The 27489-nt window shown below is 38.3% G+C and overlaps 1 protein-coding gene across 1 annotated transcript; it reads left to right on the top strand.

Annotated features, from left to right (window-relative positions):
• Positions 1–1931: 1931 nt before the first annotated feature.
• LOC133762150 (alpha-2-macroglobulin-like) lies at positions 1932–27489 on the top strand. Its single transcript, XM_062195196.1, is given in 22 exon segments — positions 1932–1979; positions 2861–3013; positions 7367–7452; positions 8907–9135; positions 11112–11238; positions 11464–11585; positions 12057–12108; positions 15669–15752; positions 16025–16201; positions 16414–16501; positions 17346–17502; positions 18192–18266; positions 18650–18830; positions 19602–19825; positions 22645–22860; positions 23031–23100; positions 23103–23157; positions 24112–24152; positions 24155–24201; positions 25248–25316; positions 26170–26272; positions 27383–27489. Coding segments are annotated over 22 exon segments (2511 nt in total).

Here is a 27489-nt window from a genome sequence, read left to right as displayed (position 1 = left end):
TAGCGCACTTGGGCCTCATTCCTTTGTAATCATAACTTCTACTCTACCACCAATGGCTCTACTCCCAACCTGTGTGTACTGATGGTCCTCTTCCCCACTTAATGCTGGTTAATGCCACTCTTAGGATCATTGGTTACTATCCTCACCCTGTCTTTTATGACCTTGTCTAAATATGATCAGAGTCGGGGAACTTGGAAGGCTTCCATAGCCTTGGCAACTCATGACAACAGCCTAGGGTGGTTACTGGTGCCATAAACTAGAGTGTCAATTCATTGGGTCAACAACAGGAGTCACTGTGCACTTGCTCCTCATGTGGGATCTCTGTCCTCAATGTGCTGTACATTGTGATTTAATGCTATTACTAGTACTCAAACAGTATGTTTCACTTTGTGTTTCTATGTGGGTGCAAACTGTTGAAATCTTTACTTAATATATACTAAATTGATCTTCTGTATATAAAGAGAATTGAAAATGAATCTTGATGTGAATGGAAGGGGAGAGGGAGTGGGAGAGGGGAGGGTTGCAGGTGGGAGGGAAGTTATGGGAGGGCGAAGCCATTGTAATCCATAAGCTGCACATTGGTAATTTATATTCATTAAATAAAAGTTAAAAAAACAAAAAATTTAAAAAAATAAATTCAAGTAAAAAAATGCTTTAAAGCAGAACCCAAGAAATGCATGCAATTAAATTTTAAAAATTGCCATTGATGGAAAAATTAAAACTAATTAAATAAATAAATTGTACTTATGTTAAAAATACTTTGACTTAGTACAGAAATTTAGTTAGAAAATAATTATCAGTGGAAGTTTTGAAGGCATTTACTTTATTACTCTTGAGTGTCCATTTTGTCCCAGGTACTAACTCTTCCCTAAGAGACATAAGACAGGTAGTTAGCATTCTGGAGCTAAGTGGGAAACTGGGCTAGCATTTCACTGGTGTACTGTTTTTCAATTTATCATCTTATTTTCTGCTTCCTTCACCACTCCCTGCCTTCTAAGGGACTCTCTATCTTCAAATCCTGAGACTTTTTGGGGTCTTGTCTGGCAAACTTGGTTGTGCCTCATCAGTAACTTACTTTTTAAAAAAAAGATGTATTTATTTGAGAGGCACAGTGACAGAGACTGAGGAGACAGAGAGAGAGAGAGAGAGAGAGAGAGAGAGAGAGAGATCCATCCTCCATCCACTAGTTTGCTCTCCAAATGGCCACAACAGTCCAGGCTTGGCTAGCAGAAGCCAGGATCCAAGAACTGCATCCCAATCTCCCACTGGGTGGCAGGTGCGCAGGTACTTGGACCATCTTCTGCTGCCTTCCCAGGTACATTAGCAGGGAGCTGGATCTGAAACAGAGCAGCCAGCACTCAAACTCGCACTTAGACATGGGATGCTGACCTCACAGGCAATGACTTAATCCCCCATGCCACAACACCAGTCCCCTCAGTATCTTGTTTAGTTGCTAAGACATGACATTCTTCCATCAGCTACGTCATTTGCAGTTTCTCTATTTCTAATTTCATGTATTATAGCTTGGATTATTAAGATGTAATAATTAAGACATAATTTTGAAGAATTTAAACATCTACTTTTATTTAAGATAGAAAAATCAATAGCTTTCTATATTTTACATGGTGAATATTATGATTAGTGGTGCACTAAGCATGTGATTATAGTGGATTTATATTTTTGCAAAAATTTAAAAAACAAAATGGAAAGAAGGAAGGCAGATTGAGGGAGGGAGGGAGAAGGGAAGAAAATATGGTTAGACTATACCTATGAAATCCAAGAAATATGTTCTCTTTATATTAACAATTTTTTAAAAAATCAATTGTGTTTATATGATGAAAATGGGGAGCACATACTTTTATGAAAAATGAAACCTAATGACCCAAATGTCTAATTCTATCTGAATCAGCACTACTAGGAGCTTGAGTAGAATGACCAGCCAGAGCACAAACATTGACTGTTATAGTGTCCTGTCTCAGGCAACTTAGGTGGCTCTCAAGTAATCAAGAGAATGCTCTACAACATGAAAAATAATTTGCAAGGACCAATCCACAAAAAAATTCTGAGCAATAATTTGGTAGAAAAATATCTCATATTTGAGCACATATGGAACAACAGAGAATTGTGGAACATTATTGGATAAAGTGTTTCAGACTTTACATCCTACAAATAGTGGACTACACTGATCTGACACAGAAAGATGATATGTGATTGTTTATGTAACTATTTAGAACAGGAAATTAATTTTCCATTCTACATACAAAGGTAAAAATGGGTAGATATAAGACCCTTTAATAGTAACAACATTGCTTTCTACCTACTCCAATGATAAACCTAACTAAAAGTGTGTGTTCCTTACAGGTAATATCCATAAAACTAGTTTAGTCACCTTTTGTGTAGTGAAATTCTATATATTAACTGTCTGGTGTATTATAAACATGTTTGATTACATTTATATGTAATGTTGTAATATAATATTTATATGTAATTTTACATTTTATCTTACATTTTTACAAATTTACATGATATTTAATTTTACATTTATTTTACATTTTTATTACATTTACATGTAATATTATAATGTTATAATAATATTAGAAATACTTCCCTCAAATATAAGAATTTGAGCATTCTCTTGATGCTTTCTGATACTCTTCAGTATTTGGAACATGTTTTTTCTTGAATATGGTAAACACTTTTAGGACAAAGTGCTCTTCAAAAGAAAATATCTACAAAAACTTTGTAATAGATAATAAACACACTCAAGAAATGATTTGCATTGGCCACATTACTTCTTTTTACTGAGGTTAGCCAAGAAAGCTCAGCAAAACATTGCCACTTGTTTTCTCATATTTTATAGGTATATAATTTGGCACATCTGAAAGCTATCGTCAGGACAAAAGATGAAGAAGGAGAAGAAGAAGATGACGACTGTATCAAACATGTCTCCTCTGACACATTCCCATACCCAGTCGTAGACGGAGATGAAAAACATGTCTACAGTCTTGTAAAGGTAAAACCCATTATGAGCCATTAGGGTTCTATAAATTATTTAGGATTAGTAGAAAATCACATTGGTAAAGAACGTTTTAACATGCTCAGTGCAAGTTCTCATTTTCCTGCTGAGGAAACTGAGGCCTAGTGAGGGTTAGTGACTGGCTCAGCTAACAGATAATCAGAGCACAGCCAAGGCCAGGATGAATTTCGGACTATAAATCCTTTCCACACTCAGCATTACAATGCTCAACTTTGTTGTGCTAAAGAACATGAGTAACAAAATTTGAAGAGTCTTCAGAAAATAAAATTCCATTATTCCTCTACTTGATTCAGTTTTCTGTTAACTTTTCTTATAGAAAAGTTATATAATAATTTATATAAGTTACATAATAGCATGGATTGGGTATTCCAATTTTTTTTTTACAAAATGTGACTTTTTCAAAATGTTTAAATATTTATGTTTGATCAAGTAATCATTGTCTTTCCAGGACATGGCTTAAATGTATTCACTAACTTGAAGATCAAATATCCCAAACTATGTACTTTCTACTCAATGCCAGGTAAAATAACAAATCAGTTTATGTTTTAAAGTAAAGGAAATAAAGCAAATATGATAACAATTACATGGTAAAGCAGGTATATTGTCTACATGAGAAAGAGGGAGTCTGCAACTACATGGTATAAATTAATTCCCCAAAGTTATGATGACAGTAAGTAGCAGAACCAGTGGAAACAAATATTTTGATCTGTTGGACACTACATTGCCACCCAATAAGCAAAATCAAACAAACAAAAAAGATAAAACATAATAATTACTACAATAGGTGTACAAAGGACACATGAGAAGAGAACGTGGTGGGCATTTTGCCTGGCAGTTAAGATACCTGCATTCCATGCCACAGCTCCAGAGTTTTATGTCCAATCCTGGCCTCTGACTTTTCTCTTAATGTGGGCCCTAGGAGGCAGCAATGGTGGCTCAAGTGATTGGATCCCTGCCACCTACATGGGAGACCTTCATTGAGTTTCCAGCTCCCAGCTTCATCCTTGCCCAGCTCCAACATTGCAGGCACTTGGGGACTGGACCTGCAGATGGGAACTCCCTCCCTTATCTGTCTTATTCTCTCTCTCTCTCTCTCTCTCTCTCTCTCTCTCTCTCTCTCTCTCAAATTAGAAAAAAATTAAATTTAAATAAAACATATTGAAAAGAGAATAATCCTGAGAAGTATGAGAACATTACATAGAAGAAATAGCTCATATGGAATGAAGAGAACTTTCCCAAGTGTACAGAAGGTACTAGAAGAGGAAAAGGAAACATTTCAAGCAAAGAAAAAGATATTAGAAGAAATTACATAGCTTTAAGTCAAATAATAGTGAAATTTGCTATAATCACATATAGCAATCACATATAAATGAAGTATACTTTCTCTATCTCCTAATCCTATCCTAAATGTTTCATGTTTAGTCTTGGTTCCAGGCTCTTTACTTGCAGAGTCCAAAGCCAAGCGTTTTCCCCTCTGATTCTACCCACCCTTTCTCTTTCTTTCTTTCTTTCTTTCTTTCTTTCTTTCTTTCTTTCTTTCTTTCTTTCTTCCTTTCTTTCTTTCTTTCGACAGGCAGAGTGAGACAGAGAGAGAGGTCTTCCTTTTCCATTGGTTCACCCCCCAAAAGGCTGCTACGGCCGGTGTGCTGCACGGATCCGAAGGCAGGAGCCAGGTGTTTCCTCCTGGTCTCCCATGCAGGTGCAGGGCCGAAGCACTTGGGCCATCCTCCACTGCCTTCCTGGGCCACAGCAGAGAGCTGGACTGGAAGAGGTGCAACCGGGACAGAATCCGGTGCCCCGACAGGGACTAGAACCCGGGGTGCCCGCGCCGCAGGTGGAGGATTAGCCAAGCGAGCCACAGCACCGGCCTCTACCCACCCTTTTCAACATGTGATCTTTCAGTAAGCTATCTTTGTTGGCATAGTAAAAAATCCTTTTAAAAAATTTTAAAGACTGAGTCAGGAGCCAAAAGTCCTGATGTGCAGCACAGAGCAAGTCAATTTTCTTCTTCAGGCTTAATTTCATTAACACAATAAAAAATAATTCTTTTATAAGTTCCCTCCTTACATTAGATAATAATATTTTATAAGATATTAATATCATATATTATATGATGATATTATGTTCTATTCTCAGGATAATGACTACTTAAATAATTATTTCCTATAGTCTTTGATATCTAAAGTGATATCTATAGTCAGATACTAAAGTGCTACTAGCCTGTAAATTCAGGGCATAACCAACCCATTTTCCAAACAGCATTCCTTTTTTTCCAAAATATAATCTTATAACATGAATTCCAACAGCAGTTGGTTTTCAACATAGCCTCAAAATAATTAGATCATGAAGATAAATATATAATTTGATTTATGGATAAAGAATAAGGGAGAAGAAAATAATAACAGGAGTCTATTCCAGAAAAGATTATATTCAATCCAGGAATCTTTCTAGGATGTTCAAGTTTACTAGAATTCCTTTGCTTACATATTTATGCAAATATATATATATATACACATTAAAATATTTTATGTATTGTTGGTATAAAGACAAATATAATCCAGGCTGGGTTATATACATTTTTCATCATTGTTTGGAAAGAAATTAAGACATTTTTATAGTTCCCCAAAACCATTAGGGGGCTTAGGGACTATGGCTACCATACCTATGGGATAAATTGGCAGGTTCCCATAGATGCTTAAGTTTGTGAATAGAGGAGTGAAACATCAGAAAACATTGAGGAATTAAAGTCAAACAGAAAGTCAGAGACCAAGTAAAGAAATTGCTGGCCATTCTAGAGAAGGATCTGGAGAAATGAAACTGTATAAATGCAAATCTCTGAATGAGAAAAGTATGGGGGAAAAGTCATGTAAAGAATCTCCTATTGTATCTGCTCTTCACAAATTATTTCTGAAAATAAGTCAATTCAAGAATGGAATTCTTGGAATTTTTTAATATTTTTATTTATTATTTGAAAGGTAGAGTTAACAGACAGTAAGAGGGAGAGAGAGAGAGAGATCTTCCATCTGCTGGTTCACTCCCCAAATGGTGGCAACGGCCAGAGCTTGGCTGATCCGAAGCCAGGAGCCAGGAACTTCCTCTGGGTCTCCCACACAGGTGTAGGGGCACAAGCACTTGGGCCATCTTCCATTGCCTTCCCAGTGAGCCAAATTAGAAGTGGAGCAGCCAAGATTAGAACCAGCGCACATATAGGATGCTGGCACAGCAGACAGAGGACTAACATCCTGGCCCCTCTTAGAATCTTTAACTCTGAATTTGCATCTGTACATATTTAAGAAAGTGCTGAACAGAAAAGCTGTCTTATTAGATTTTCACTGATGACCAGTACAACTCCGATCCAACATTATAGTTACTCTATGTCATACATTTCTTTTCCCCTACCAAAGAAATGCACTTGATAGGAACTTGATTTTTGTCTCTATTTTGTCCAGCAGTTTGTATTTTTCCCCGTTTTGCTTTTTTTTTTTAATAGATTGTATAGGTAAGCTAACATATTTCATTTGGTTCTATGTACTACAGAAAGAAAAACATTAAAAGAAACTCTATCAGTGATAATACTAACATATCTCAGCTCTGCTCATTAAGTATTCAAATGATTTCACTACAGCAAATACTACCTTGCCTAAAATGCATATTGGATTATTGTTTCTCAAAGGCCAAAGTTGTATTGTCTTTTTGTTTTTTCTTCTTTGTTTGTTGGTTTTACAGATTTTTTTTTTTCATTTGAAAGGCAAAATTACAGAGAGGGAGAGAAGTCTTCCTTCTGCTGGTTCACTCTCCAAATGGCCACAACCATGGCTGAGCCTGGCTAAAGCCAGGTGCCCAAAGCTTCATCCAGATCTCCTATGTGGGTGGCAGGGACCCAAGCACTTGGTTCACCCTCTGCTGCTTCCCCAGGTGCATTAGCAGGGAGCTGGATTGGAAGTGGAGCAGCCTGGCTTGAACGGACGCCCCTATTGAATGTTAGTGCTGCAGCTGATGGCTTAACCTGCTGCGCCGCAGCATCAGCCCCTTTACTGTCTTTTGGAAGCCTACCCCAACTGCCCCAACCCAGAGACTATGCACCATTTTTCATTCTGGCTACACCAACACAAGGTTCTATTTTCTCCAAGGTTTTATACTTTCTACCCACCCAGAAAATGAGTGGCTCAATATGTTGTTCCAAGTACAGTTTTCCTAACATTTTAATTTTAGCAGGAAAACTGAATATTTGTCCACATTATTCATTCAGATCACATTGCATGGAAATAGTCTCAAAGCAGTGTACTTTTTTCTCCCATTGTGATATTTCTAGCGACTGATGCGAAACAGAATGTGAGGATGACACCATTAACAGTCCCTGAGACTGCACGAAGCTATTTTCCTGAAACCTGGATCTGGGAATTGGTAGTGGTAAAGTGAGTAACTTCCATTTGTATGATTTGCTTTGGGTGTGTGTACATGATTTCATTATTTCAACTATTTTCCTAAATAGTTTCTGTCATTTCAAGGCATTTTATAAAATTTCACTCTAAGTGTATCAACACACTAATCATAAATCTTTGTATTTCTGATACTACCAGAAAATGCTAGCTTTTTAAAGTTTAACTTAATTTTTTTTATTTTAAACATCATCACTTATATTTAAACAGAAATACAGATCATTAAAAATGTATGAACATAGAACATAAAAAGTAGTTTTGATTTAAGCCATTACATGAATGAGGCTCTTTTTAAGTTTCTTCACTAACAACCCCATTTTAACCATTGAACAAATTGTACTGAAATTAACAGTAGTAAAAATGTAAAAATTCAAATTTAAACATCAAAATATGCAACAAGGACAACAAAAAACCATGAAGTATCTTCATTACCAAACAGATTAACAAATTCACAGACACTCAGATACTTTCTGGAGCATATCAAAACACTTACATAAAAGGTTGCATTCATTAGAGAGGTATTAATACATGTTCAGTGCTGAGACTATTTGTAGCATTTGTAGTTTATACAAAGCAGCATTAGACTACTATGGTTCACATTTGAGAAATACAGATATAAGCCTCATGCTACAAGTTGCCAATTTAACATTATAGCGAATGCAGTGACAATTACTCATTTTATACTACTCTAGATTATTGGGCAACAAAAGTGTCAGTGTGTCACTACCTGCATTAAAATACGTGCACACCACAACCACAACCATGGCAACTAAGTAAGTTAAGTGCCTTAACATGTCTTTCACTGCTTCCAGAGGTCCTTTCCACATCACAGGAGCTAGTTTAATAGATACCATTGGATCTCAACCTATCTCTGAAAGTTCTTTTATTAAAAAAACTTTGAAATTTAACTAATGGAACATCTACAGTTTCAATAAACTATTTTTTTCTTACTCTTCACTAACTAGTTCAAATATAATATGTAATGTTTTAAATTTGTATAGATACCTTATAAAAATTATTAAAGGTGTCTGAAACACCATTAGTGGGGTAAAATACTAACCAAAAAAATGACACTAAGAGTATTTTTGAGACTATTTTTTCCTAACTAGAAAGCTATGGGATTCATAATGAACACAGATATAGACACTTTAACTCTAGTTAAATAACAGTAACTAGTTAACAATAGTTAGCAATAGTTAACAATAGTATAGCTTTTAGGAGATGTGGATGATGTGACCATAGTAGAGGAAACAGAACTATTTAAATGCCTTTTATTTTTCCATCATGGGCCCTTACTAAACTGTGCATTTTCTTTAATTCTTTTGTAAGGGCTCCAAAGTATGGTATTAGATCACACTCATCAATTACTGTCTCAAAAATAACCAATACACTTACTTACTTTCTGTTCATCACATTGTCATCCTCCCCAGATCATCAAGTATGGCTGAAGTAGAAGCTACAGTTCCTAATACCATCACTGAGTGGAAAGCAGGGGCCCTGTGCCTGTCCAATGACACTGGTCTTGGTCTGTCTCCCATTGCTTCTCTCCGAGTCTTCAAGCCCTTCTTTGTGGAGCTCACATTACTGTACTCTGTGATCCGTAGAGAAGCCTTCACACTCAAGGCTACTGTATTAAACTATCTTCCCAAATGCATATGGGTAAGGGCTCCCAAATCAAGTATGGATAGAAGGGAAAAAGGAAAATTGAGTTGATTGTGTTTTTTAGCCCTTATTATACTCCTATGGAATTGTGGTCTTTCTACTTTTAAAAAAACATTTATTTAAGGTATATGAATTTCATTCATTCCATATATACAGATTTAGGAACAGTGATTCTTCCCACTCTACCCTCCTTCCCACCCATGCTACCACCCTTCTTCCTCCTTCCTCTACTCTTCGCACTCTTAATTTTGCAAAGATCTATTTTCGGTTTACTTTATACTCATAAGATTAACCCTACACTAAGTAAAGAGTTCAACAAATACCATGAAGGAAAAAAAATATTGTTCTTCGACAATAGAGAGAAGGACTGTAAACAATGATGGGATCTCAAAATGTGAATTTCACTCCAATACATTATATTTTAGGTATTCTATTAGTTACCACAGATCAGGGAAAACATGATATTTGTCTTTTTGGGACTATCTTATTAAACTAAATATAATGATTTCCAGTTGCATACATTCTGTTGCAAAAGACAGGATTTCTTTTTTTTTAACATTTGGTAGTATTCTATAGTGAATATGTGCCATGATTTCTTTATCCGGTCATCAGTTGTTGGAAATATGGGTTGATTCCATATCTTAGTTATTGTGAATTGAACTGCAGTGAATATGGGTGTACAGATAACTCTTTCATAAGCTAATTTCATTTCCCTTGGGTAATTTCCAGGAGTGGGATTGCGATTTTCAACTTTCTGAGGAATCTTGTTACTATCTTCCACAATGGCTGTACCAGTTTACACTCTCACAAACAGTGGATTAGGATACCTTTTAATAGGATCCCATTTGTCAACTTTGGCTTTGATTACCTGTGCTACTGGAGTCTTTCCCAAGATGTCTTTGCCTATACCAATCTCTTGCAGAGTTCCCCGAATGTTTTCTAGTAATTTGTTTTATCAGGTCATAGATTTAGGTCTTTGATCCATTTTGAGTGGATTTTTGTGTAAGGTTCAATCCCATTACTTGGATATCCTGTCTTGCTCTAAATTTCCATGATATTTTCATTGTATCTTTCTTCTAATGTCCATCACATTTAGCCATATTTATTTATTAGTTTTAAAGATTTATTTATTTATTTATTTGAAAAGCAGAGTTAAAGAGAGAAAAAAAAAAGAGAGAGAGAGGTCTTCCATCCTCTGGTTCTCTCCCTAAATGGCTGCACAGCTAGAGCTGAGCTGCTCCAAAACCAGGAGCCAGGAACTTCTTCCAGGTCTCCGACATAGCACTTGGGCCATCTTCCACTGCTTTCCCAAGACATATCAGAGACCTGAATCGGAAGTGGAGCAACCAGGACTTGAACTGATGCCCATATGAGTTGCCAGCAGTGCAGGTGGCACCCTCCATGCCACAGGGCTGGACCCACATTTATCCATATTTAACACAATTTCTCAGCATCTTATGTGTCTGCTAAGCAAAACACCTTGACAGGAGCCACTGTTAGCCCTAAAGTATCTGTACACATAAAAATTGGAATGTATGTCTCTAACCAGAGAATGAGTACCAGTTAAAAAAATGAGGGAAAGAACTCCAGTTATACTGTAGCAATAGAGCAAACAAGGAGATTTCTCGTGAGTCCAAGCCAGTGGGGAAATTTCCTCATGATAGGCATACCATAGTTGCCTTTCTCTCCCCTTCCTTTCTTGTGCCAAAATAAACACGTAAATATATATATTTACCTATATATGTGTGTAAATACATATGTTTGTATATTATATAACATCCATACAACTTTTTCATGTAAATACTTTCAACTCATGTGTCATTTTCAACACTACGCTTTGCAAAAGTACTGCTCATCTCTTTTGAACACCCAGGTTCACTTTAGGCTCCTTCACTTGCCCCATCCTGTACATAAATTTGTTGCCCTTTGGAAGTTACATCTCTTTTATCTCTCTTCCCCATGGGGGACTACAGGTGAGTGTGCAACTGAAAGCTTCTCCTGACTTCACGGCTATCCCAGTACAGAAAGAACAAGACTCTTACTGCCTCTGTGGGAATGAGAGGGAAACTCTGTCCTGGTTGGTAACTCCTACATCTCTAGGTGAGTGAAGGTGCTCTGAGGTCCTTCAATGAGGTTCTCTTGTTTGAACCACAGAAGCAGAAGTCTCTGGTCAATGCTGCTTCTGTCCCTGTACATGTCAGATTAAATAAGGAGCAAACCCAAGAATTTCTCACAGAACTTGGCACCCCCTGTAGATCTTGGAGACTGAAAGAATGCCAAATCCGTGGCACATCCAAGCTCATGTCTGCAGGCCATTTGTTTCAGGGAATGTGAATTTCTCCGTGAGTGCAGAAGCAATACAGTCCCCAGACCTCTGTGGTAATGAGATGGCTACAGTTCCTGAAACTGGGAAGACAGAAACAGTTGTCAAATTCGTGTTAGTTGAGGTGAGTAAGCTCAACTTGACCTACTGAGACCAGAAAACAGAGCAATGTTGACTGTCTATAATTTCAATAAACTAGAATTGTAACAATAATACTTTAACTTTGTGTATTTCACAACATGTGACAAGTTCATGTCTTAAATTACTATTTGTTTTTGTTTTTTTCATTTGCCTTTTAGCTATTTTCCCATTAACTAAAAGTTACATTAGATATATTCTGTATCAGTTGCTTTTCCTTATTCCTTTCACTTCTTTCTCTTAATTATCCTTCCTCATTCCCTTCCCTATTAACTAGGCTCCTCTACATTTCTCAAACTTTTAGGCATTCACTGATGTAATGGAAATTAGAAATTGTCTAACTCAAGCCAATCACTTTACACGTAAGAAAGCTATGGACATGCTCTCAAAATTCCCATTATGTTTATCTACTGGGATGCTAATTACCTTCTATCTCTTTTTCTTCTTTCCGCCCTAGCCTGAAGGAATCAAGATGGAACATACTTTCAACTCCTTACTCTGTGTATCAGGTAAGAATGATTCATGACAGCAATATGAAGATCAGAGCATTTCAAGTTACAAACTTATTTGTTTTCACATCAATGACCTAATTGGATTTTTTTTTTGCAATATTCCTGTGATGAAACCAGGACACTGTATCTCTTTCTCTTGTAAAATAAATAAAGTCACTGAGTCTTATAGGACATCAAGGTCCTTAACTATATTTATATCACAATCAACAGTAAAACTGGGATTCAACCTGGAACATCTCAGTTCCTCGTTTCTAGCTCTTCTCAAGTGTATAGAAATCCCTTCACCCAGCACAAATAAGGGCCTAAGAAATGGCTTCAGGAAAGGCTAAGAAGTGATCAGAATGAAAATATACCTAAACTAATGAGAAAAGTATATAGAATGTTTGGTGAAGGGACATATATTTCTTTTTTTTTTTTTTTTTTTTGACAGGCAGAGTGGACAGTGAGAGAGAGAGACAGAGAGAAAGGTCTTCCTTTTGCCGTTGGTTCACCCTCCAATGGCCGCCGCGGTAGCGCGCTGCGGCCGGCACACCGCACTGATCTGATGGCAGGAGCCAGGTGCTTCTCCTGGTCTCCCATGCGGGTGCAGGGCCCAAGCACTTGGGCCATCCTCCACTGCACTCCCTGGCCACAGCAGAGAGCTGGCCTGGAAGAGGGGCAACCGGGACAGGATCGGTGCCCCGACCAGGACTAGAACCCGGTGTGCCGGCGCCGCAAGGCGGAGGATTAGCCTAGTGAGCCGCGGCGCCGACCTATATTTCTAATTTTATAAAAAAGTATGTCTTTATAATCAAAGACATTTCACACATTAACTACACTAAATCATGAAAATACAGTTAACATAATATTTTCTCTCATTTTTGTGGCATTACTTACTCTTTTTTTAACTTTTATTTAATGAATATAAATTTCCAAAGTACAGCTTATGGATTACAATGGCTCCCCCTCCATAACTTCCCTCCAACCCGCAACCCTCCCCTTTCCCGCTCCCTCTCCCCTTCCACTCACATCAAGATTCATTTTCAATTCTCTTTATATACAGAAGATCAGTTTAGTATATATTAAGTAAAGATTTCTACAGTTTGCACCCACATAGCAACACAAAGTGAAAAATACTGTTGGAGTACCAGTTATAGCATTAAATCACAATGTACAGCACATTAAAGACAGAGATCCTACACGATATTTTTTTTAAAAATTGATTAATTTTCTATGCAATATCCAGTTTAAAAACAAGGTTTTTTTCATTTTCAATTATCTTTATATACCAAAGATTGATTCAGTATATACTAAGTAAAGATTTCACCAGTTTGCACCCACGCAGAAACACAAAGTGTAAAAATACTGTTTCAGTACTAGTTATAGCATTACTTCACATTGGACAATACATTAAGGACAGATCCCACATGAGATGGAAGTACACAGTGACTCCTGTTGTTGACTTAACAAATTGACACACTTGTTTATGGCGTCAGTAATCTCCCTAGGCTCTAGTCATGAGTTGCCAAGGCTATGGAAGCCTTTAGGGTTCCCCAACTTTGATCTTATTCCGACAGGGTCATAGTCAAAGTGGAAGTTCTCTCCTCCCTTCAGGAGAAGTTACCTCCTTCTTTGATGGCCCCATTCTTTCCACTGGAATCTCACTCACAGAGATCTTTCATTTAGGTTGTTGTTTTTCTTTTGTTTTTCTTTTGTTTTTTTTTTTTTTTTTTTTTTTTTTTTTTTTTTTGCCAGAGTGTCTTGGGTTTCCATGCCTAAAATACTCTCATGGGCTCTTGTGCCTGATCCGATTGCCTTAAGGGCTGATCCTGAGGCCAGAGTTCTATTTAAGACATCTGCTATTCTATGGGTCTGCTGTGTCTCCCGCTTCCCATGTTGGATCGTTCTCTCCCTTTTTGATTCTATCAGTTAGTATTTGCAGACACTAGTCTTGTTTGTGTGATCCTTTTGACGCTTAGCCTATCAAAGTGATCAATTGTGAACTGAAGTTGATCACTTGGACTAGTGAGATGGCATTGGTACATGCCACCTTGATGGGATTGTATTGGAATCCCCTGGCACATTTCTAACTCCACCGTTTGCAGCAAGTCCGATTGAGCATGTCCCGAATTGTACATCTCCCTCTGTTTTCCCACTCTTATATTTAACAGGCATCACTTTTAGGTTAAAATTTAAACACCTAAGAATAATTATGTGTTAATTACAGAGTTCAAACAATAGTACTGGAAGAAAGTATTACTTGCTCTTTTACTACTGTATGCATAATCCCAAACTAACCATTTCAAATGAAGCTTTAGGAGTTTATCATAAAAGATGAATATAAATTTAACAAAGGCTGAGTTTTCTATCTACTCTTGTTCATGACTGTGTTCCCAATACCAAGAACAGCAACTGGCACAAAGCAGTTGCTCAATACTTATTTGTTGAAAGAATGGATCATTTGAATAAAAGTTTTTTATTCATGGACTAAATCTATTATAATAAGCAAGTTAACAAAGCAGAGATAAGATAATGATTTCACCAAAGCTGGTGAACCTGCATCACATTTACAGTCATATTTTTGAAAAAAATTATTTTATAATTACTGAAAATCATAAAAGGCTCTTGTGTGATAGGTAGAAAGTGTGAAGGAATTGCTGTAGAATAATGTTTGTCTCTGAATACACAAGAGAAGAATAACAAGGTATACCCTTACCATTCCTCAATTCTGATTTTCCTGATAATCATGAATACAAACTCATGTACCTATCACCCTCCTCCACTCCCATCATACACACACCCATGTCAAGAACATCCAAGGACCTGCGCCATGGCCCACTTGGTTAATCCTCCACCTGCAGCACCAGCATCCCATATGGGTGCCAGGTTCTAGTCCCGGATGCTCCTCTTCCAGTCCAGCTCTCTGCTGTGGCCTGGGATGGCAGTGGAGGATGGCCAAGCGCTTGGGCCCCTGTACCCACATGGGAGATCAGAAAGAAGCACCTGGCTCCTGGCTTCAGATCGGTGCAGCGCCGGCCATATTGGCCATTTGGGGAGTGAACCAATGGAAAAGGAAGACCTTTCTCTCTGTCTCTCTCTCTCTCTCACTGTCTATAACTCTGTCAAAAAAAAAAGTCCAAGAAAATAATTCCTGAGTAGTTACTAAAATCAACTGATATCACAGCCACACAGAGAAGAGCCCTGTAATGCCAAATACCCACCCTTGATTTACTTGCTCTAATGTGTTAAGTATACATTTGTACATAGCTAAAATTTGAGACAAAGAAATATATTATCTGCATCAGTCCGCATTACATTTAAGGAGACTTCAAAAAACCTCAGAAAACTTAGACCTCAGAAAATTTAGAGTCTTCTTTGGTGCAGTTGCTGTACTATTCAATGCAATGAGTTAATAAAAGAAGAGGCATAGGTTAGGAAACCCCTCAGTACCAAGAAATCTAAATTTGGAGTATTAAGAAGGCATAAATTCCAAGTTATAAAATCACTCTCCTTAGGACTTTTCAGAATACCAACATCAAAGATATTCTCTTATGAATCTGATTTGTTTGTTTACCAAGATGCTGGAGTATCAGAAAAATTGGCCCTGAAGCTTCCACCAGGAGTAGTGAAAGAATCAGTCAGAGCCTCTGTCTCTGTTTTGGGTGAGTCATTCAGTCCCCAGAGGATTTGATAGCCACTGCCACCACCACTCCCATTGTATTTTTCCAAATATAATTTTTCAACAGTACTTCAATTTTTCAACTTGTTTCTCATATCTCTAATTTTTCCTCACTCTACTTGGTTTCCAGTATACCTGACGCTCCTTTCAAATTCCAGTTCCTTCAAATCTGCTGACTTTTAGAAATGACTCTAAATGTTGATTCATGATTCTGATCATTTATGATTGTTTTGACTTCTCCTCTTTCACTCTCAGGGGACATATTAGGCTCTGCTATAAAAAACACACACAGTCTCCTCCAGATACCCTATGGCTTTGGTGAACAGAACATTGCCCTTTTTGCTCCTAATATCTATGTACTGAAATATCTGAATGAAACCCAGCAACTGACTCTGGAGCTCAAGTCCAAGGCCATAAACTTTCTCAATACTGGTGAGTAAGGAGCAGACACTTCACTTTCTTATTGTAAATATTCCTTCCACAAGTAGGCTTCACATTCAATGGGCTTTTTGGAGGGCCCTGCATTCAAGAGGGGTCAGGGCATGTGGGTGGCTTTTCTGGCATTAGTCTAAACATAGGGGGATCCCATCTTTCTCTGATATGTCACTGATATTTCATGAACCATCTGAAACTTTCCATCTCAGGTTATCAGAAACAGCTGAACTACAAACACAAAGATGGTTCCTACAGCGCCTTTGGAGACAAAAATGGCAGTGATCAAGGCAACACTTGGTAATGAAAGGGTACTATCTGCCAGACCTGTACAACTCTTGCACCTCATGGCCACTCTATGAAGTAGAAAGTATGGGCCTCTTTTTACAAAGGTAGAAAATGGTGCCTAGTGCCACAACTAGATTGCATGAATAGTGGCAGAACTGAGACAAATCTCAGAGTTTCTCTGCTTTAATTTCAAAATATATTTTTCATTGAATACAGTAAGCTATTCTTTCTCATTTGTAATACCCATTACAAGTTGTTTTTTAAATGGCCACACATAAGTTATTTTTATACATCCAGAGATGCTAGAAACTGAGACTAGAAAAGCCTTTTTTCTTAGTATCTTGCATTAAATAATACTATTTTTCTGAGGTAAAATACATAGGCAAGTAAGAGGCAACACATGAAAAGGAGGCTGGTAGAAGGGACAGGAAGGAAAGCAGGGAAAGGGGCTTATACTTAGTTTTTAGTTAGTGTTTCCTGGCCAAAAAAAAAATATTTCCACAAGGTTAGCCTATATAGCAGGAACTACAGTGGAAAATCAATGGAAGGGATAAAACCTACCATGAGAGTGTTAGTCAACCAAAGAACAAGTAAGGCCAAGTCTAAGAACCTAAAGCAATCTGGAAGTAAATCAGGAAGCACTTGAAACAAGTTGGCAATGGATTATTGGCAGGCAGAGCTCAGAGAAAGAGAATAGTGTCTTGGGGTAGCAAACAGATACTGCCCAGCTCCACACATTCAGATCATCTCATACTGACTCATGAGTGTTGCGGGTGCCCTGCAATGAAGCCTGGGCATGTGAAGGTGCTGCATGACAACAAATAACCCCAACACCTCACTTTTCTCTCTCCACCAGGCTCACAGCCTTTGTGCTCAAGAGTTTTGCCCAAGCACAACCCTTTGTCTTCATCAACAAAGCACACATTACCCAAGCCCTCACTTGGCTTTCTCAGAAGCAGAAGAACAATGGCTATTTCAGGAGTTCTGGGACCCTGTTCAACAATGCCATGAAGGTGATTTCCTTGGTTTTTAAAAGATTTATTCATTTATTTAAAAGGCAGAGTTGCAGAGAGTGTGGTGGTGGGGAAAAATAGAGAGAGAAAGAGAGATCTTCCATTCTCTAGTTTACTGCCCAAATGGCTACAATGGCCAAGGCTGGACCAGGCCAAAGCTAGCAACCTGGAATTCCATTTGAGTCTCCCACATAGATGGCAGGGGCCCAAGTACTTAGACAATTTTCTGCTGTTTTCCCAGGCACATACTAGAGAGATATATCAGAAATGGAGCAGCTGCACTAGAAATGATGATCATATAGAAAGCCAACATCACAGGTGGCAGCTTAACCTGCTGCACCACAAAACCAGCCTCCAAGAAGGTGATTTATTTTGTGAACTAGTTATAAACCTGCTGACTCCCTAATCCATGGCAACTTCTTGAAAGATGAAAGCATCTAAGAAGTTGCAAGGGAATTCTTAAAGAAAAGGACTGGGAAGTATAGGAGAGCAATAGGCTAGGGAGATAAACCTGCATACCACTGAGGAGAAAGAAATGGGACCTAGGTGGGAAGTGTACTTTGTACAGTGAATATATGGATGATAAAAATTCCAAAGACTCGTAGAAGATTGGACATCAGAATAGAAGAAACCTTTGAAGGGTTTCTGAAAGTGGAATTTATCTCCCTTTCCCTATCTTACATTTACAGGGTGGAGTAGATGATGAAGTGACCCTCTCTGCCTATATCACCATTGCCCTTCTGGAAATTCCTCTCCCAGTTACTGTGGGTATCACAATATTTCTCCAGTTTTCCAACTGCTATGAAACCTACTGAGTTAGGGTTATAATACCACTCCTCTCCAAGCCAACTGACAACTTTTCCTCTTGCATGATGTTATGCATCTGCCTAATTCCACCAAAAAGATACTACTTGCTCAATAAAATCCAGGATTAAGTGCCAAAACTAATCAGAAACACATGGCCCTTGGTCGTGCAATTATCAGTTACATTTAATTGGATCCTAATTTGGGGGGGGGTGTGATTATTAAAAAGATGGCTGGTGAATGGATGGAGGAAGAGAGAAAGAAAGTGGTTTACAAAAGCACTGTTACCTCCTATCCTAGAGTCTTTAACATAGCTGAAGGTACCCCTGTTCTCCCTTCACAGAACCCTGTGGTTCGCAATGCCCTGTTTTGCCTGGAGTCAGCCTGGAACACAGCACAGGAAAAGACCAATGGTAGCCACGTCTACACCAAGGCACTGTTGGCCTATGCTTTTGCCCTGGCAGGTAACCAGGGCCGAAGGAATGAAGTACTCAAGTCACTAGATGAGGAAGCTGTAAAAGAAGGTGAGAGCATATTTTAATAATTTTTGCCCCACCTACTTCCACTTAAGGGAAAAGGGGAACATGTTTGAATTCTGAAAAGAATCTTCTTTTGGCCTATACCCCTTTGAGATGCTGAGATTTACATGCAGGATCACTCATTAGGAGATTAACACTCCCTAAATCCCCATGCCTTCTCTGGAATATTTTGTTATACAGAGAACAATAACAATAAAAGTAATAATACAGGATAATTCAAGGCTGTCAATCTCCCCTTACAAAGGCAAGTGTAGTTCATATGAATACTGTTCTTTATGATATATGAATACATGTCAAGGTCGCTTGAGATACTAAGGGCTGTAGCAAATAAGTGGTCATCTATAATAGTAGTTTCCATGTTTTACAAGTTCTATTATGACTCCCTAAAATAAATCGGTAGATTTTATATTTCATTTCAAATAAAAATATTGACCTAATAAATTTAGGGTAGAGGTGAGGGAGTCAAAGAGGGAATCATATTAGCTATTTTTTCCTTACTAATCCTATAAAAACAATATTTGAAAATAGTTTACTTCATGTCTTATAAATTTCTGTCCTCAAGGTTTTGATCAACCACACTTGATCTTATCAAGTTTACAATTTATCCTGGATTAATAAATTTAGAGATATTTTGATTGATGTAAAAAAAAAAGCCCTTACTTCAGCTTTTATTTCTTTCTAAATAAAAGCTTAGGCTTTTATAGTCATATATGAAATATTAATGATTTTCATTCTTGCTTTATTCTTATCATTAAGATGATTCAATTCACTGGGAGTGACCTCAGAAACCCAAGGCACCAGAGGGCCATTTCTTCCACCCCCGGGTTCCCTCTGCTGAGGTGGAGATGACGTCTTATGTGCTCCTTGCTCACCTCACTGCCTGGCCTGCCCCAACCTCAGAGGACCTGACTACTGCAACGCTCATTGTGAAGTGGATCACTAAGCAGCAGAATGCCCAGGACAGCTTCTCCTCCACCCAGGTCTGTGGTTCCACAACAGTCTTGTCCTGTAGAGTCAGGGTGCAGTTGGGAGGAATGAGCAAAATAAATGAGTAATAATAAGAGAAGGGGTAAGAAAGAAAAGGACATGCAAGACTATTGATGAGTATTTTGAGTCTGTCAGAAACAAGGAAAAGAACCTAAAACACTTCAATAACTCACCCCAATCCCTATTCTAGCCCACTGGAGTACTCTTATACCTTACTTATTGGAGCAGGGTTGTCCCCTCAGACTTTTTATTTGGTAACCAAACCTTGACTTGTGAACAATGGCAAAAAATTTAAAAAGTCTGAAATGTCTATAATACTATAAGTGATCCCTTAAACTGAACCAGAGGGATGAGTTATCTAAGAAATGACGTATGAACGTTTACTGCTTTATGTTCCCGGTGCTCCAGTTCGCACCTCCTTTCCCTCCTCTGCTAAAAGTCTCTCCTTATTTATTCACAGGTCCCCTTTTAAGTTTTCTCTAAAATAATAGAAACTCATGCTTCCCCTCTTCATCTCCCACCATCAGGGGTAAATTAAGATTATTAACCATTGACTGTATCATCCAGCCACATGCAACCCTAGAAAATATTACTTCTAAAACTCTAACAGAATACCTATAATTTCTGCTGCAAGTATTCTGAGCATCCGTGGGAGAACTTAGCTTCAGAGATGCTTGGTGAAATGGAGCCCACTCCATGTGCTTGTTTTTCCTTTTGCCAGTCCTACTATCTAAAGGACAGCACTGTGCCTTTTTAATGATTAATAAGAAGTTATCTAAGAAAGGTAATCTGGGGTATTAAGTACATACTCACAGAATGGTACCAATGAAGAGAGTGATAAACCATTGAGAGTACTAGAATTATAAAGCTTTTCTTCATGTTATTTAAGAATTATTTATTTTTAAAAATATTTAATTATTTGAAAGGCAGAATTACAGAGAGATGGATACACACACACATACAAACACACATACACAGAGTGATAGAGACAAAGGAGAGAGAGAGAGATAGATAGATAGAGAGAGAGAGAGAGAGGTCTTCTGTCTGCTGGTTCACTCCCCCAAATAGTCACAAGGGCTGGGACTGGACCAGGCAAAAGCCAAGGGCCTGAATCTCCATCCAGGTCTCCTGAGCAGGTGGTAAGGGCTCAAACAATTGGTCCTTCATCTGCTGCTTTCCCATGTGCTTTAGCAGGAAGCTGGATCAGAACTGGAGCAGCCAAGACTCAAATTGGTATTCATATGGGATGCAAGCATCAAAGATGGTGGCTTAACACACTGTGCTACAACACTGGTCCCAGGATTGATTGATTCATTGATGTTGCCATTGATTTCTCAACAATGTTGCAGTGGATTCGTTTCTGAGAGGAGCAGCATGGTGGGGGCAAGAGGCGCGGAGTCAACACACAGACCCCGGGAGTCGGGTGAAAGCAGGCTTGAGGCGAGCAGCCCGCAGACTCATTTATTACAGTTGGTACAACAGCTTATATAGCCAAGACCAGCCAATCTGGTCAAGGGACAGTCAATGCCCCAACCAATCACAGCCTGTTGCCAGGCAGTTTCAAATCCATCCAATCACAGCCTGTCGCCAGGCAGTTTCAAATCCATCCAATCACAGCCTGTCGCCAGGCAGTTTCCAAAGCCATCCAATCACAATGTAGTGGAATGAGAAGGCCATGCCAAGGTGGCCACTGGCAAGCGAGTGTCAGTTACTCAGGAATGGCTTTGAAACCCACCTGGCAACAGAGCCTGCCTGGCAACAGGCTGTGATTGGATGGATTTGAAACTGCCTGGCAACAGGCTGTGATTGGTTGGGGCATAGACCGCCCCTTGACCAGATTGGCTGGTCTTGGTTGTATAAGCTGTTGTACCAACTGTAATAAATGAGTCTGCGGGTTGCTCGCCTCAAGCCTGCTTTCACCCGACTCCCAGGGTCTGTGTGTTGACTCCGCGCCTCTTGCCCCCACCATGCTGCTCCTCTCAGAAACGAATCCACTGCAACATTGTTAAGAAATCAATGGCAACAATTAATTTATTCATTTATTTGAAAGGCAGAGTGGCAGGGTGGTAACGGAGAAGCACAGAGAGAGCTAGGGTGTGGGGTGGGGAGGGATCTTTCAACTGCTCATTCATTCCCCCAAATGGTTAGAACAACCAGGGCTGGGCTGGGCCTAAGCCAGGAGCCAGGAACTCTATCTGGGTCTCCTATGTGGATGATAGGGGCCCAAGTATTTGGGCCTATGACTTGCTACCTTCCCAGGTGCATTAGCAGGAAGCTGAATTGGAAGTGTAGTAGCTAGGACGTGAACCTGCATGCCAATATTAAATGCCAGCATCATAAACTGTGGTTTAACCCATTGTGCCACAACATCGACCCCAAAGTTTTTCCTCTTATTTGGTGAGATTGAAATATGTAGCATCTGATGATTGCTTTGGTGTCTTTTGAAGGCACATCCAGAGGTTAAGAAACTGGCTATATGCAACAGCAAGATCATAATTTTGTGGGAAGATAGTGGGTGTCATTGTAGGTGTCAGAGAAAGAGGAAGAAGAATAGCAAATACCACAAGATGAACCTGACTCATATAACATGAACGTTCTTGCTCTAGGGCAAGCTACATAGGGAAGTTATATGAACATTTTGACTCTGAGATATATCAAAACCTGAAATAAGCCTTGAGATTTAATTCTGGGACTCCAATAATTGGGGAGAAAACTCATGCACGACACATTTATAATTGTAAAAATGGACTCTGGAAGCTTCATATCTCTAAAAGTTGACATTATCTTGGACTTTTGCACTAATTTCTTTCAGGACACGGTGGTGGCTCTCCATGCTTTGTCCAGATATGGAGCAGCTACTTTTGCCAGAACTGAGACAGTAAAAGTGACCATCCAGTCTTTGGGGACATTTTCGACAAACTTCCAAGTAGAAAACAGTAATTGCCTGTTATTATAGCAGGTCTCATTGCCAGACCTTCCTGGAGAGTATGACATAACAGTGTCAGGAGAAGGATGTGTGTATATTCAGGTAAGACTCAGGAGAAATTGAAGAGATTCAACTGTAACCCCTCCTGGAAATGTAATCTCAATTTATTATGACCTGCACAAATAAAAGGCAAGTCAAGAGAAATGAAATGGTGTCAGATTTAGGGATGCTGTGGACTGGAGATAATCACTTTGTATCTATCAATCCCACAGACAGCTCTGAATTACAATGTTTTCTTGGAGAAGAAAGAATCTGCATTCAATCTCCAAGTACAGACAACACCCCCAACTGCGATGGACCCAAAGCCCACACAAGCTTCCAGATATCAATAAATGTCAGGTAAGAATATCTGTCTCTATTATCTAGCTGTGAGACTATCAGCTACCAAGAACTCCTCAAGTATACCTAAATTAACTCTCATAAAGTTTTTGCCTTATTCATTAAAATTGCTTCCCCACTGTGTACAGTGAAGAATTAGTAGCTTTATAAAACCTAATTAATCTGCCTCCAATGTCTTAGTACCCACTTTCATTGTTGAAGAACAAATAATTCTTTTCAATATCTCTAAAACATGGCTCGTCCTTCTTTATCTCTAGTTAAAAGTCTTCCTGTTCTGTTAAAATTCTGTAAGATCTGATAGCATTTTTCATAGCTCTACTAGGAAAAGAACCAGTAAGCACAACATCTGATGCATCTTAGAATGAAAAGAGAAAATAATGTTTACAATTTGATCCACCATCAACAAATAAGTTCAATATGTTTCATAAAAGCAAAACATAGTAAGATAAATTATATTCAAGAAGCTACCTAGAATATGAACAGAGATATGGCCTCTTACCTAAAGGAATATGATAGTTTAGTTATGAAGATAATTTTCACATGAAGAAAAAGATCATGATTAAAATTAATAATGTAAGTTCCAAAGAAATGGAATATACTAGAGATTCCAAACTCTGGTTAGCATACCTTGTAGAGTTTGTTTAAAAATGCAGACTTCTGGAGATTCAATTAATTATTTTGAGATTTGTGCTTGGGCATCTATTTTTGTTTTTGGCTCTTGCTTTTGTTTTGTTTTGTTTTTTACATGTTTTTAATGAAATCTTGTAGGTGTCTGTTACGAATGTTTTAAGAACCACTCATATTGCCCAGTAAAGGCTACCTATTTCCAGAGATGGAAGGTCCCAAGGTTTATTAGAAAAGCTATGATAAAACTTCAGGACTAATTCTGGAACTTAAAAGAAGACAGGATTCAAAATAGAGTGAGGTGTATCTCTTTCCTTTTTGTATCCATAGTTACATAGGAAACCGTCAAGTCTCCAGCATGGTGATTGTTGATTTAAAATGATATCTGGTTTCATCCCATTGAACCCAACAGTGAAAATGGTAAGTAGACACTACATACTGGGCTTCCCATGTTCCCAGTTTAAGACCATAGCCATAGCATTCCTGTTAGGAAAAAAGGCACAGAATAGAGAGGAGGCAGTATACAAATTTACAGCCAGACCAAATTTACTCAGAGAAAATCAATTTGCCCAGGTGGGTGACCAACTGCCAGCATGCACAGGATGGAACATGTGGCAGAAGGCCCTGATCCCCAGGGCCAGGCCTTTTTATATTTAATAAGGGCTAGGGATGGGGGTGGGGTTGGGGGGTAGCAGGCAAAGGTGGATTCCTGGAACTGGGTGGGGCCTTGGGAACCTGGAAAAGAATGCAGGGTGGGGTATGAAGGCAAGAGGATGTGAAACCCAATTGAGATTCAAGGGCAGGGAATTAATTCTAATGTTTATGGATCTTTGAGACAGTGAGCAAGAATGGCTGAGGCTTATTGTCTTTGATCCATCAATTTTATTGATGTCAACCTGTGTCAAAGGAACACTGGTCCTAATCTAAGAACATTGAACTTACATGATACCAAGTGTACATTTAACATTGTGCTAGGTGTCAATACAAAGAAATATAACAATCGTGTGTAAATCAGTTAATCCTGTATTTTACTTAAGGATAGAGCAAATGGAAATTTGAAACTGTTAAATAACATCTCAAGGTTAGATAGCATCCAGTATCAAAATTGCTGTTATAGTCTTTATTCTGTGAAAATTTAGAGAAAACTGAAATCAGTGTCAGTTAGAGTAAAGAAATATATCTTCATATCTAATCTCAGAGGAGTAACTATCCAACTCAAGGAGTCTTCTCTTTTATCTTCAAGCAAAAGTCAAAAATATTTATTACTTAGTCAAACTTTAGTATTGTATCTAATGTAGTGTTATTAACAATTCTCTGCATTTTCATTTTACCAGACAAACTCTTTTAGGGAAATTTAATCTTGGATTCATTTTTCTATCAAGTTTAGTCTGACAGTACATTTGTCTCTTTAAACCTCAGAGGCTTCATTTATCAGTAACATTGGTGATTTCTGTACTTTTCCTCAGCTTACAAGATCTAACCATGTGAGCAGGACAGAAGTAAGCAACAACAATGTCTTGATTTATTTGGAACAGGTGAGAGCCCCACCAACTCCCTAAAAACACTCAGGTTACTGATCTTTCTAGGTGGGAGGCATATGGTATGAGAAGATCAGTCATAAGAATGACTGTGAGAAAGTGCATACATCTGTTCTCATTAGATGATATTTTCAATTCTCCCTCCTCAGCGCACACTTTCCTGAGAATGAAGGGAAGCTAGCGGATATGCATTGTTTATAATAAAATGAGAATGTGAGTATTTCTGCTTACACCCTTTTCAACAAGCCTGATCATCTAGAAGCCACATCGAGAGGTGATGATTAAGGATAGAAAGCATTCCCAGGGTTGGTTGGTGATTATATCAACCTGACCTTAACATATATGTGTGTGAAAAATTAGAAGATAGATTACCTATAGACAATATAAGTAGATATGATAAGTATGCTATCACTATATATTAATCAAAGTTTTATTATAGTATAATACATTGATTTCATGAGCAACACAAGAACCCCACTCCATGGAATGTCTGTTTCTTGAATTATTTTTACATAGTAATATGTTTAGAGTCAATCTGACATTAAAATTAATTGATCTTTTATTATGGGTGAGTCATTCTTTGGACATTATGGGGGTATATGGATTACTTTAATTATTTAAAAGACATAAATTTCTCAACTGCTCTCAGACCCTCTGCTCTAGTTGCTCAGTTTTATACTCTTGACTCCTGGTCTCAACCACATGTGTGAGCAGTTAGAGGCACAGTGAGGTTGAAAGTGAACATCATCTACCAACTTAGAATTATTTCTCAGAGGATGAAACAGAGTCATGTGAAAGAAAAAGAAATGAGGCCTCCCAGGTTCTAACCTGTTGCTCTTTCCTTTCTCAGGTTAACAATCAGATGTTGAACTTTTCTTTCACTGTTCTGCAAGACATCCCTGTAAGAAACCTGAAACCTGCGCTTGTGAAAGTCTATGATTACTATGAGTCAGGTGAGTAAGATAGCACAAAGAATCCTAAATAAATTACCAATTCTTAATTAAGGAATTAGAATGTGGTAAACATTTTTAAGTTCTTTTTGCACTTTATTCTGTCACCCAGACAATATTCTTGCCTTCTTGGCCTATAAAACTACTCTAAAAATAACCTATAAGACTATCAATGATGCAAAATATTCCACGAGTTTTACAAACAAGCACTACAAAAGGAGACATAAATCTCTTTTAAAAGATAATATAGCAGGGGCCAGTGCCATAGCGGCCATTTGCGGGTTGAACCAACGGAAGGAAGACCTTTCTCTCTGTCTCTCTCTCACTAACTCTATCTGTCAAATAAATTTTAAAAAGATAATATAGAAATGAAAGGCAATAAAGAAGAGTCTTAAGAATAAGAGCACACAAGTAATTATAATAGGAGATTAGAGATAGGAATGAATCAAAACCTGAGTGATCACACTAAAGACCAAAGAAAGAAAGAAACATTTGAGTTGAAGACTAAAAAATGGCTATTATTATGATTGGTGGAGAGGAACAGGCCAAGTGTTTCAGACTAGGAGAAAAATATAAGATGTGTTATGGAGGCAGGCATTCAGTCTAGTGATTAAGATGCCTGTGTCCCACTTTGGAGTGCCTGGTTTTCATTCCCAGCTATAGCTCCTAACTTCAGCTTCCTGCTAATGTGAATTCTGTTTCATGGCTCAAGAGACTGAGCTCCTGCCACCCACATAAAGATACCTGGATTGAGTTCCTGGCTCATTCATTACTTTGGCCCCAACAATTACCATGGAAAATTTCTCTCATGTACACACTCTTTCTCCCTCTCTTTCTCAATAAATAAATTTCAAATCTTTTTTAAAGAAGAAAGGATAAAATAACCAAATATGGAAGGATAACTGAAAGTGCACATACCTACAGTGATTCTCTCCTAGGAGTATATCAGTGATATCAAAAGTAGAAATTTCCTATTTCCCTTGAAAGCTGACACTTCTGCAGTTGTGCAGTTTGTGATTCAGGACAGTTTGCAGTCCTAATGTGTCAAAGCCTCTCACAAAACTCTGTCCCTCTGCAGCTCCTATTTTCAAGCTGTTCTGTTGTTTCTTTCAGATGAAGCAGCTTTTGCTAAATACAGTGCCCCCTGCAACACAGGCAAGTCATTTGCACCTAAGGTCAAAACCACTCCTCCTAAACATAAAATCATCTACATCTTTTAA

Source organism: Lepus europaeus, chromosome 6 (assembly GCF_033115175.1).
Source record: "Lepus europaeus isolate LE1 chromosome 6, mLepTim1.pri, whole genome shotgun sequence".
Classification (NCBI taxonomy): Eukaryota; Metazoa; Chordata; class Mammalia; order Lagomorpha; family Leporidae; genus Lepus; species Lepus europaeus.
This window is presented reverse-complemented; position numbering and strand designations above follow the sequence as displayed.